Source organism: Neophocaena asiaeorientalis, unplaced genomic scaffold (assembly GCF_003031525.2).
Source record: "Neophocaena asiaeorientalis asiaeorientalis breed wild unplaced genomic scaffold, Neophocaena_asiaeorientalis_V1.1 scaffold95, whole genome shotgun sequence".
NCBI lineage: Eukaryota > Metazoa > Chordata > Mammalia > Artiodactyla > Phocoenidae > Neophocaena > Neophocaena asiaeorientalis.
Window position 1 is genome coordinate 354,529 of NW_020174924.1, and position 13,558 is coordinate 368,086.

At 44.6% G+C, this 13,558-nt stretch overlaps 1 protein-coding gene across 1 annotated transcript; it reads left to right on the plus strand.

Moving 5' to 3' along the window:
• The first annotated feature begins 7,089 nt into the window (after positions 1–7,089).
• RNASE2 (ribonuclease A family member 2) lies at positions 7,090–8,067 on the plus strand. The gene is given in 3 exon segments (XM_024761323.1): positions 7,090–7,220; positions 7,441–7,680; positions 7,683–8,067. Coding segments are annotated over 2 exon segments (459 nt in total). The 5' UTR covers positions 7,090–7,220; positions 7,441–7,445; the 3' UTR covers positions 7,907–8,067.
• Positions 8,068–13,558: the final 5,491 nt, after the last annotated feature.

Sequence of the window (13,558 nt, forward strand, 5' to 3'; positions counted from 1 at the left end):
TCTACCACAATGGCCCTTTAACATTTTATTGAAAACATTTTTATAGCAAGCATTAAGTGTGGAAGGTCACAAACGACTGTAACACAACTACAGCTCCTGGCTTCAGAGGAGAAGATGAAAATAAGAGTATCAAGTTTTGTCACCATTATTCCAGGAGGGTAAAATCCCCAGTTTACTCCATGAGCACCTAGCCAATCAGTCCATGGATGGCTGCCCTAGAGTCAGGTGCCCTCTTTGATTCAAAGCCCTGTCACCATTTTGATGGAGTCTCAGAAAACATGGTCATTTATGGCTGCTCCTTCTTGTGGGTAGAAAAACTTCCTTCAGAAGAGGATTGTATATATATATATATATATATATATGTGTGTGTGTGTGTGTGTGTGTGTGTGTGTGTATATATATATATATTTACACACACACACATATATATGTATATATATATATGTATGTATATAATGGATTCCAAGAAAGAAATAGGCTCTTTTTTTCCAGTGCAGCCAAACTGCAAAGCTTATAACACAAGTAGGTGCTCTGTACAGATCTTACTTACTTCCTTTATACCTGCGGTGCTAGAATGTAAATCTGTAGGCAAGTTAAATACTAAAGAATACGAGAGCGTGAAAGTTATGGTAAACTCAGAAATCTGTTTTTTTGAAAGTTAGTCTGTATTTATGCTGGCTGAATTTTCTGTTTAATCACCTGTTATCCTCCATTCCCGTGTCGGTAACCAAGAAACTTCCCACCCATCTCTCCCTGTCTTGAGAGGAACCCGGAAAGCAGCTCTGGTCTCTGTTTGGCCCGGCGGCTCAGGTGGCGCAGCGCCCCCTGCGGGCCAGTTGAGGCGGCGCCGGCGAGAGACGCCGAAGGGACCGTGTGGTGTGGGGAGTCGCCCGGCTCCGTGCCACCTCTCCTCCGGGTAGCGGCTCTTTCCCGTGCTGTGTCCCCCGCATCAGGGGTCTGTTTCTATAAAGGAAGCGGGTTTCCCTCACGGCAGTCGTCCCAAATCCTCTCCGCAGGAGCCCACTGGGGAGAAGGAAGCCGAAGGTCCCGCAGGAGGACCCTGCGAGGCGGGCCACTCGGGGCTGAACAGGGCCAGCGCCATCGGGAGTTCTTTATTAGAGCAGCTCGTGGGCAAATCAGCCCAGCCAGCACAGCTTGTGTAGCCGCTCCGGGGGAGCAAGGCTTTTCCAGAGGTAGATTCCCTTTGCGAGGTAGCAGGGCTTTCTCCCCAACTCCCCAGCCCCATCTTGTCCTACACCCCAAAAACCGACTCCATGGCAGGAGTGCGGGGTGGAGTGTGGAGTTAGGGTCGGGGGAGAAGCTGTGAGAGAGATGCTCGTGACTGGGAACAATGAGGGATCCAGATGCAAGAGAAGAAGCGTTTACAGGGAAGACTTTGGCAGGGCTTCAAAGATCTGGAGGTGTAGGATGCAAGTCACTTGGCTTCCCACGTCAGGGCTGGGAGAAGACTAGCCGTCCAGGTGAACAGGGGCCCCCTCCTCACAGCCCACGCGGATGGGCCTGGTGGAGTCCTTCTTATGGCAGTGGCAGTGCGGGGGCCGGGTCCCTGCTTTGGCAAAGCAGTCGGTGACGCTGACATTGTGAGTACCGTTGTGGCAGCTTTGCAAGGAGCGGCTGCTGGTACAGAGCACAGATGGAGCTCTGCAGAAATCTGCTCTGGTGGCCAAATCCTCGTGAATGAAGGGGTTGATCTGCTTGCATCCACCCCTCCGGATCAGCCACCGTCGCCTCATCCTCACGTCACAGTATCGGTGGTGTCCTCCAGGGACTCATGACCTGGGGTTGTCTGTACGCCGTCTTGAGAAGGGCAGGCCTGGCGTGAAGACACTTGGCCCCAGGAGGAGGAGGAGAAGAAGGGTCCACATCAGATTCATGTTCCCTGTGAAAGCAGGTCGAGGAAGAGTGGGGTCAGGCTGTGGTCCCTTGCCCCCAAGATACCTATTGTATTTCTAAGAACTCTCGGCCCAAACACATGTCCCTACTGGCCCCTATCTACACTTCTTGTACTCACAGCAACTACTGTTCTCACATTCTCCTTCCACCTCACACTCCTTCTTTTCGGGTAAGAAGTGGGAAGAGAAGAGAAGGACTTGGGAAGAAAGGAGGTGCCTACCACCCACTCACCCCTTTATAGGCCTGACATACAAAGGCATTTTCAAACTCCGAAGTGATTTTTGCTCCTCGCTTGAGTAGTTAACCGAAAAAAGCGTTTGCATCTATCAGCCACCTGATTCCACAGCCTATGAGTGAACAGGTGTCCCTGCCAAACCTTTTCTACAGTGGGTGAGCTCACTACAAATCTATATGCCTTGCATCTTAGAAAATATTTCCACTTCCTTAAATACCTATGCCTGTTTTAAATGCTGTTAAAAAGAAAATGGAAGCATTTCAGTTCTAAGGGAGTAGACTTCATGTTTCCCCCACAGATTCCTCTGCCTCAGAATAAACATTCCTAGCTCCTCAGGGCTTCCCTGCTGGCGCAGTGGTTAAGACACTGTGCTCTCAATGCAGGGGGCCCAGGTTTGATCCCTGGTCAGGGAACTAGATCCCATATGCCACAATTAAGGAACCTGCATGCTGCAGTAAGACCCAGAATCTTACTTATAAATAAATAAGTACTCTTAAAAAAATTCTTGGCTCTTCTATGTATAGGACCTGTCATCATGAAACTTCCCAACTAGTACCCAGGGAGTCTGAGTAAAGACTGAGTGTATATTCTGACTCTTTTACTGAATAACTGGGAGTCCCAGGGCAGGGTTTTTGCAGAGCAGATGACATCCACAGAGATAGATATGTCCCTTTCAGTGGTTGATACTCCTAGCAGAAATGGAACCTCCGTTGCCTTCCCTCCTTCCTCTAATCCTATAGGAATTACATTGTGGATATTTTCTTCCCAGACCTTAAGGCGCAGGCCATATGGAAAACTCTCAGGTCTGTCAATGATCTTAAACAGATTGCCTAGTAGGACTAATTTCATGTTTACTATTTCACACCCACAGTCTTTACCAGCATCACACAGAGTACCTATGACATCACCACACATAAGAAGAAAACAACTTGCAGCATGGTGACTGTCAGTAGCTTGCTATTATTGGAGGTGGGCAAATCACCTCATCCTTATACTCTAAAGTGAAGGTTATAGACTAAAGATCTTTTTCACCTCAATCATTCTCTTTCACTCCCTAACTAAGCATTACTTGTGTGTATGAGTCTATGTGTGATTTTCTGTGTGTACATATTGTTTTGTACATGTTCAGGTAAGCAGAAATATTTTGTTTGCAAGTTGGGTTTCCATTTGAGAACTGTTAATCCAATTAAATCTAATTTTTCTTTTAAAAAGTTGTTAATAAAAAAAAAGTTGTTAATGAATCTAGGCAAAAAAAAATCAATCACTTTTATGTAAAGATTATATTCTTTTTGTCTTCACAATTTAAACTGTGAATGTTCTTATTATGGGAGAAGCTGCCTGAGACTTGGGTCTGCATTTCAGTAAGGTAAGGGAAGAAATCAGTACATATGCTTTTCCAGAGCTCCAAAATCAGTTATGTTAGGGGACCTGCTAATGAAGGTGGTAGCAGGGGCACATACAGTCAATCAACAAGTTGTAATATAAGTAGATTTCATAGGTCTGATCTTGATAGGTCTCCCTGGCAGATAGGCCTCAAAAGCCTTTTGTCTGATTAGGTAACAGAGCAAAAGCTGACTGACAGCGGGCAGGAAACTAAGTTGAGATCTAATAACTAGATCTCAATATCCTTTCTAATTGGCCAAGAAAAGAGGAACTGCCTTTTTTGGAACTTCACTATGCTTAGCTCTTCTTGTCTAATTCACACAGTAGTTCTAACAAGTGCATGTGTTATTATTTATAGGTTTCACAATTTCGTGTGTTCATGGCCCTGCATAACTGGCCATTGGGCTTCAAGTATCCAACCCTTTGGCCAAGTGGTACATATAGGGTCTCACTTCTCAGAATTAGTAGAGCTCGGATTCAAATCAAGGTCCTCTATCTGAGTTTAACTCTTTGAAGAGGGTATGTGGCAGGCCGCAGGACAAGCAAAGATTTAGAAATTTATTCAACATGAAAAAAACTTGTCTTTCTATTGAGGGAAAAGTTATCTTTATAGTGAGAGACTAACCTAGTCGTCTGAAAACAACCAAGAGGAAAAAGCACATTGCCTAAAATTCTTAGTTGTGATTAGTGGCAGTTACTGAATGATATGTAGATTAGCCAACAAAAATTTCTATGAAGAGATTTAGTGTAAGGTAAATATGCATAGAGGAAAGCTATGTACGAACCAATCAGGAAAAGCATAGAAGGTGTGCTCCGAATACAATTTTAAAGGTGGAGCATGGTTGCAGATTGGGCGTGATACTGGGTGAGTCTCTTCTCAGGACGCTTGTGATAAGCGTGATGGGCAGTATCTGAGTGAACAGACAGGATGTGATCAGTAGGTAGGAGTAGAGTGCGTGAAAACCCCTGAACTATTGCCACCTTCAACAGAGGAGGGAACTACTCAGCTCTAGTTGATCCCTTGTGGTAATGGAGACTCAGTGCACCGACAACATCTCCCGATTTTTAAAGATAAGACAGGAATGCAAATTTTTATGTGAACTCTCCCAATTTGAAGTGTTAATATTCCAAAACCCAATATTAAAAGTAAAACTAGGGCTTCCCTGGTGGCGCAGTGGTTGGGAGTCCGCCTGCCGATGCAGGGGACACGGGTTCGTGCCCCGGTCCGGGAAGATCCCACATGCCGCGGAGCAGCTGGGCCCGTGAGCCATGGCCGCTGAGCCTGCGCGTCTGGAGCCTGTGCTCCGCAACGGGAGAGGCCGCAACAGTGAGAGGCCCGCGTACCGCAAAAAAAAAAATAAAAAAAAATAAAAAAATAAAAAAAAGTAAAACTATATGCTGATCAAGAACAGGTTTTTGAGCCAGATGCACTCCCTGTGACTGCAGTGTAAGATTTTTAGTTCATATTATAGACACTTGAGTACAGATCCTTCTACCCAGTGTGGTTGTCAGTATCACAGAAGGGCTAAACTACACCTAATTCATTTTTACATCCTCATCTCTCATGAAAATGCTTTCCACAAAATATACATGAAAAAAAAAAAGACAACTTACTTCATGGTAAAAGATATTAATGCCTTTTAGGCAGAACAGGATTTCAGGCAGAATCCTGTTAGCACTGCACTGAGTCCTATCCAGGTCACCATTATGTCCATGTTTACATAACGACATCAGTGGTAAAATAATTGCATTTCCACATGACAGAAATATAAAAAGGTAGTTTAAAAAGATGTGGATTAATTTTCTTGGAGGGTTGTACAGTACCATTTGAGGGCCTAATCCAGTTTTCGTTTTCTTAATTTTATTTATTTGTTTGTTTGTTTATTGGCTGCATCGGGTCTTCGTTGCTGTACGCGGGCTTTCTCTAGTTGCAGCGAGAGTACGCCGCTGTGCCATCAGGGAAGCCCCAGTTTTCTAACTAAGAGGTTAGACCAGGGATTTAATATCTCTTATCTGGAGGCCTTTCCTACCTTGATACACTTTCCCTGTCTGTACAATGTCCCACACCATCTTCTTAGCCTAGAATACTCATTTATTCCCTAAAGTCCCTAAACTCTGCTTATCCTTTATGGGCCAGCTCAAATGGACATTTCTTTTGGAAGCCTTTCTTATCCTACAAGGCCAAGTAAGACCCTTCATCCTCAGTGCCCCCATAAAACCATCTTCACACAGTGTTATTACCTGTATCACATTGTAATAAAATTATAGGCCTACAGTTGTTTTCCTCTGCTTCTCTGAGAACCAAGAGTATGTTTCATGCATCAAGTTACATACTATGACTTCCATAATTTCAGGAATACAGTGTCCTATCCACTGCTGCTCATTTTACAAATTAATTTTTTTTTTCCTGTTAACATCAAGAAATGAAATGTACTAGTAAGATAAATGACAACTCTAGGACAGACTGTTTTGTAGAAAATAGCACAGATTGAAAAGAACACAGGAATTCAAGCTCTAGCTTGGAATCCCTTACATGACACCAAATGTTCATTCTCTGGCAGATTTTACAGACTTTCTTCTGGGTGTTTTTAGGTCATGCTATTTCACAGGAAGTGAAGGCAAAAACCGGGCCAGGGTAAAAACAAGAGAAAGTGAATTCAATGCATAGGAAGCAGAAAAAAAAAAAAAGACAACAGCAATTACAAAAAAATCATAGATTCGTCACAAACTAATTACTGATAGGATTTTGAGCAGTGAGAAATTCAGAGCTCAAGTTTCCAGCACAGGGAAGTGAGGAGATAAAGAACATTTGGGTGAGAAGGAACCAGGGTGATTACTAAAATGAAAGGGGGGCCTGGGTTCCTCTGGTGCAAACAAGCCTCCTGGCTCTATTTGTTCTGAGTACCGGGCCTGCCTTCATGTACTTCAGTCTTTCAATGTGTTGCCCCCAAGTTGAGTTATAAAATCTATAGCCCATTCTGGGACTTCCCTAGTGGCGCAGTGGTTAAGAATCCGCCTGCCAATGCAGGGGACACGGGTTCAAGCCCAAGTCCGGGAAGATCCCACTTGCTGCGGAGCAACTAAGCCCATGTGCCACAACTACTGAGCCTGAGCTCTAGAGCCCGTAAGCCACAACTCTTGAGCCCTTGTGCCACAACTACTGAAGCCCACGTGCCTAGAGCCCATGCTCCGCAACAAAAGAAGCCACCGCAATGAGAAGCCCGTGCACCGCACCGAAGAGTAGCCCCTGCTGGCTGCAACTAGAGAAAGCCCGCACGCAGCAACAATGACCCAACGCAGCCAAATAAATAAATAAAAATTAAAAATCTATGGCCATTCTGCAGCCAGTGATATTTTTCATTTAGGAAATCCAGACCCAGTGGCAGAGCTCTGTCCTGCACAGGATGCCTGGAATTAGATTTGTAACAACAGAAGCAGCAGTGGTTCATCCCTGGGTATGCACTGATCAGCAAATGATAAAACAAAGGGCTCATTGCATAAGTGGACCATGTCCTAATCTGTGCGTTTCTTCATGTCCTAGATTCAGAACCCTCCTTGTTCTGCTAGCCCCACCCACAGGGGCTGCTCTGTATCTCCAGTCCCAAGAACTGGGGGGATACCAGCTGTCCCTGAGCGCCAGGCCCACCAGCTGGATCTGTTCTCACAGGAGCCACAGCAGAGATACTGGGTAAGACAATGAGCCCCAGAGCTGGAACAGGAGAGACAGCAATGAAGCAGCAACTGGGGGAGCGGTGAGCTGAAGTTAGTGTCCAGGACACATGACAGACTTTGGGGAGCGGAGGGGAAAGGAGCTAGAACCACAGTGACAGCAGGGGGCCTGCAGGGTGAGTGAGGAGGGAGTGTGTTATTTGTGGGCCGGGATACAGAAGATACCCTTCTTTTCACAGGAAACATGGTTCCAAGACAGCAGAATGCCCAGCTTCCTCTCTTTTTGCTGCTGGAGCTCTCACTCCATGCCCCACGTGATACTTTAACCCCGGCTCAGAGGTTTCAGATTCAGCACCTAAATATGGCCCACCGTCGATGCGATGATGCAGTGCAGGTGGTTAACCGTTACAGAAGGGCATGCAAAGGTGAAAATACTTTTCTCCACACAACGTTTGCTGACGTAGCTCGTGTTTGTACCACCACAATGTAACCTGCCCTAGATCAGGCAGGACAAATTGTCATAGAAGCTCAGATCCAGTGCCTGTAACCTACTGCAACCTCACAAGAAATGCAAAAGATTATAGGAACTGCCGTTATGGACAGACAGAGGAACCGAAGATCTACATCGTTGCGTGTGAAAACAGATTACCAGCGGACAATGCCATGTACCCCGTGGTTCCAGTTCACTTGGATGGCATCATCTAAACTCTGGGCCAAAACTTTGGGCCATGCTCATTTGCCAAGCGCCACAGCCCTGTCCCACCATCCACCCCAGATATCAGCATCAGTCCTCATCTCACCAGCCTCCAGGTCCCTTTAAGCTTTGCTCAGCTGAAGCTCCTTGTGCACGCACAGTAAACTTTACAGAATTACCTACAAGGCTCCATGTGTCTGTTTGTGCTCTTCTGTCATGTAGTTACATTCTCGTCTAGAGGCTTTCCCCCTTCTTCTAATCTGAGATTTGTGGGAAATAGATGTGAGGATAAGAGGCTCCTTGTATCATGAAGTTGTGCAGACTTTTCCTTCTCTCTGCTTTAGGCCAGGAAGCTGCGGCTTCCACTCACAGCGGCCTATTTCATTACCAGGAGGCAAAGAGCCCCCAGTAAGTAGAAACAAATGTATTTGATTCTGATTTAAGAACCATACATTTTATGATAGAAGAGAACGATACGGTGTAAAAACAAAAAGAAAGGGGAAAATGCCGTAATTGTGATAAGACCAAAAGAAAAAAGCAAATTTTAGCCCCAGAGATTTGTTTTTAAATAAGCATGTCAAATCTTCAGATATTAATGGTTATCCTAGGGGTGGATCCAGAGTTTGAGTCTAATGTGGAATGAGACAAATTGTTCAGGTAGTATATGGACAGATTCCAGTACTACCTGGAAAAGAGGTGAAACTCTTTCCTGGCGATTTCTGTGTCCTGGGGAAGGGAGCAGCTGGTCATCTGGTAGCAGAAGGTAAGGAAGGAGACATGGAATTGGGATCTCTCCCGAGGATGAATCAGTGGCTTGTTCACATTCAGGTCAGGAAGGGGCACAGGTTCCAGGATTACAGAAATGTAGACATACAGAAAAGGGGGCAGATAATGAAAGCCCCTACTCTGCCTCCATCACAAGGCTGCACTCAGGAATCAGTGAGGAACAGGAAGGGAAAGCTCTTTGCAAACTGTGGTCAGATGCAGCATTCAAGTGATTGTTCGGGGGACAGGCCGGGTCTTTTGCAGCACCTGACTCAGAACAGAACGCAGGTAGCATGTCATTAAATCTGTACCTCTGTCCTTGAGTCTGGGATTCCTGACCTCCTATTTTTCAGCTCCTCTTCCAGGCCCAGATACATGGCAATTTCCATTCCTCCCACCCTCCATATGGTCAGTCATTTTTGCTCTTGGTAGTACTATATACGGCATCTGCACTTGAGCATCTTCTCTGGAGAAGCCACTGGAGGATTTGTTCTTCCAGGCAGGTCTGTTGACTCAAGCTATTGCATGGAGATACTAGGTTTGGAAAATTCCAGGGCTCAACAGAATCCACTGACTTTATTTTTTTAAAGCCAAGGGTTTTATTTATTTATTTATTTTTAAGATGTTGGGGGTAGGAGTTTATTAATTAATTAATTTATTTTTGCTGTGTTGGGTCTTCATTTCTGCGCGAGGGCCTTCTCCAGTTGCGGCAAGCGGGGGCCACTCTTCATCGCGGTGCGCGGGCCTCTCACTATCACGGCCTCTCTTGTTGCGGAGCACAGGCTCCAGACGCGCAGGCTCAGTAGTTGTGGCTCACGGGCCTAGTTGCTCCGCGTCATGTGGGATCTTCCCAGACCAGGGCTCGAACCCATGTCCCCTGCATTAGCAGGCAGACTCTCAACCACTGCACCACCAGGGAAGCCCCGAATCCACTGACTTTAGATTAATACAGAGTGACATGAAATGAGCTTACCCTTCCAACAAGCTTGGAGTAACAGAAGGAGAAGGTGGGATACCGCAAGGCTGGAGTCACATTTGCCATGATGCAGTGAACCTTCCTTGTCTCAGCAGATCACGTGTCACTTCCCAGCCATGGACACAGCATCTCTAACACCGTATGGTAGAGGGATTAGCCAACTCAGCTGCCCCATCTCTCTCTGCCTTGTGTCGTCATCCCCTCTCCCATCATTCACTCATGCATTCATTCGTCATTCATTAATACAGTAGTTAACCCATGTGCAGATGTGCTCTACGCAGATTTCTGAGGTTGTGAGGGTGCATTGTAAACAAAGACACATTTCTGCCCTAGGGTGCCTATTCTACTGGGAAGAAAATGAACTTACAAAATTATTTTTCCAGGTGATAAGTGTCAGGAGGAAAACTGCACTGAGGGAAACAATGTACAGTCATCTCTCAGTATCTTCAGAGGATTGGTTCCCAGAGACTCCGCAGATATCAAAATCCACAGATGCTCAAGTCCCTTATATAAAAGGGGCTCATACCGTTGGCCCTCCACATCCATGGGTTTCACATCCACACAGAGGCCATCTGTAGTGGGTCTCGATGAGTCCATAGAAGTGAATCTGAAGTGTGGTTGGTAGGGGCCCAATGAAGGAATGAATTCCGAACAATATGAGAAGCAGCTGGTCATGCAGAAATTAAGGGGATAGTCTTCCCGAGAGAGACAGAGACAGAGAGACAGAGAGAGAACATTCAAAGGGCCCGACATGAATGTAGATTAGTCATGTTATAAAAATGAAGGTTAGTCTAGCAGGACAAGAGCATTTTAACCATGAGCATTAATGATAGAGGTTATTGAGGCTCAGATGCTTCATACCTATGGAGATGAAAATAAAGAGTAAATTTCCTATGGGGACAAATGGAGCATGTTAGATAATAATGTGACCTGAAGATCACTCTGGCAGCTGTGCAGGGACTGTGGGGACAGTCAGGAACTCGTGGTATCTAGGCCAAATCCCAGAGGCATGGGATAAGGTAATAGCAATAGGGCAGAAGAAAAAGTACAGGTTTAAGATTATGTTTCCAAGTTCGAATCATCAGGCTTTAGTGAAGGATTGGAAACGGAGGGAGAGGGGAACAGAAGAGACTTCCTCATGTCAGTAAAACGCACCTCCATCCTCTCACTCAGTAGCACCATGCTGTTCCCCCTCCCTGAGGCCATGCTTCCCCACTCTCTTCCTGCTTTTCCTCTGTTCCTCATCTTCCTCAGTCCCTGCGCTGATGATTGGGCTGGGGTCAGAGGGAGCTGGTGGCCCTGAAGCTTAGATGTAGCTTTTCCCTCCCAGGAGGCAGGAGGATTCAAAGCAGAGCAAGGAGGATTCTGTGCTCTGTGATGACAAAGCCGTGGCTTGGCGCCCACCACCCTCTGTGATAGACACTCAAGATCTGGCTGCACTGAACCTGAGGCCAGCACTACATAGGCCACTATTAGAGAAGTTAATTGTTCACATCAGCACGTTCCAAGGACACGTTCCTTGGAGTCCACTTCTCTTCCCTAAGCCTCCATTTCTAACTTTGTAAAATGCTTGTAATAGTACCAAATCTCAAGGAAGTCTTGGAGGAGTGAAAGCAGTTAATGGTTGTAACACACTTTGTAAGGTACAGCATGAAGTGAAAGGGCCATTCACATTGTTATTGCTTCTACTTTATGTTTTAACATCAGGAGCAGATTCCTCTGTGTGGGTACGAAACAGGTTGCCTCAAGTGACCCTCAGATCAGGGAGAGAAGGCCCCAGGGTCAGGTCAGGAGGTGTGAGAGGAGAGCAATCTGATCTAAAGCTCCTGATTTCTTTTTGTCTGATATTGAGATTTTAGGCACTGTTTCCATTTGAATCACATAAAGGAGTGAGACTGTGACCACATGGATGGACTTAGAGGGTATCATCCTTGGTGAGATAAGTCAGACAGAGAAAGACAAATGCTGTATGATTTCACTTATATGTGGAACCTACAAAACAAAACAAATGAACAAGAATAACAAAATAGAAACAGAGTCATTGGTACAGATAACAAACAGGTGCTTGCCAGAGGGAAGCAGGATAAGGGAATGAAAGAAACAGGTGAGGGAAATTAAGATGTAAAAACTTCCCGTTATGAAACAAATGAGTCACAGGTATACATTTACAGTGTGGGGGAATATAGTCAATAATTATGTAATATCTTTGGTAACAGATGACAACCAGATGTCATGGTGTTCATTTTGAAAGGTATAGAAATACTGAATCACTCTGCTATGTACCAGGAACTAACATAGTGTTGTAGGTCAATTATACTTCAAAAACAAACAAACAAACAAACAAACAAAACAAACTCATAGAAAAAGAGATCAGATTTGTGGTTACCAGAGGTGGGGGATGAGAGGGAGGGGGAGTTGGATAAAGAGAGTCAAACTTCCAGATATAAGATAGATAAGCACTAGGGATGTGATGTACAACATTTTAAATGCAATAAACACTGCTGTATGTTATATATGAATGTTGTTAGAGGATAAATCCTAAGAGTTCTCATCACAAGAAAAAAATTATTTCTTTAGTTTTGTATCTATATGAGATGATGAATGTTCACTAAATTTATGGTGCTAATTACTTCATTATGTTTGTAAGTCAAATCGTTATGCTGTACACCTTAAACTTATACAGTGCTGTATGTCAATTATATCTCAGTAAAACTGGAAGAAAAAAAGAGAGAGTGAGGCAATGAGTAGGGAAGGGAGCACAGAAATTCTGTTCCCATCCCCAATTCAAATTACCTATGAAAAATAGCCTTTTTTTGAAACTAAAACTTAACTTATGTTATTAAATTTGCTTCCTAAAATGCACATAGAAATGTGACACAGTTAACTGTTATTCATGTCTCAAGTCTGAGTTATAATAATAACATAAGAACAATGCCTAGGTAGCTCCCATCAGGAAACTTGCAAAAGCCTCTTAGATAGCCTCATCCACCAGAGGGCAGACAGCAGAAGCAAGAAGAGCTACAATCCTGCAGCCTATGGAACAAAAACCACATTCACAAAAAGGTAGACAAGATGAAGAGGCAGGGGGCTATGTACCAGATGAAGGAACAAGATAAAACCCCAGAAAAACAACTAAATGAAGTGGAGATAGGCAACCTTCCAGTAAAACAATTCAGAATAGCGATAGTGAAGATGATCCAGGACCTCGGAAAAAGAATGGAGGCAGGGCTTCCCTGGTGGCGCAGTGGTTAAGAATCTGCCTGCCAATGCAAGGGACATGGGTTCAAGCCCTGGTCCGGGAAGATCCCACATGCTGTGGAGCAACTAAGCCCGTGTGCCACAACTACTGAGCCTGCGCTCTAGAGCCTGCAAGCCACAACTACTGAACCCATGCACCACAACTACTGAAGCCTGTGTGTCTAGAGCCTGTGCTCCCAACAAAAGAAGCCACGACAATGAGGAGCCCATGCACCGCAACGAAGAGTAGCCCCTGCTCACAACTAGAGAAAGCCCGCGCCCAGCAAGGAAGACCCAACGCAGACAAAAAAAAACACAAATAAATAAATAAATAGATTTATTTTAAAAAGAAAGAATGGAGGCAAAGATTGAGACGATACAAGAAATGTTTAACAAAGACCTAGAAGAATTAAAGAACAAACAAACAGAGATGAACAATACAATAACTGAAATGAAAACTACACTAGAAGGAATCAATAGCAGAATAACTGAGGCAGAAGAACGGATAAGTGACCTGGAAGACAGAAAGGTGGAATTCACACACGATGAGATTAGAAATGAATTACATGGAAAAAAAGTTTAAAAACCACAGACACATGGAGGCTAAACAATATGTTACTAAATAACCAAGAGGTCACTGAAGAAATCAAAGAGGAAATAAAAAAATACCTAGAGACAAATGAAT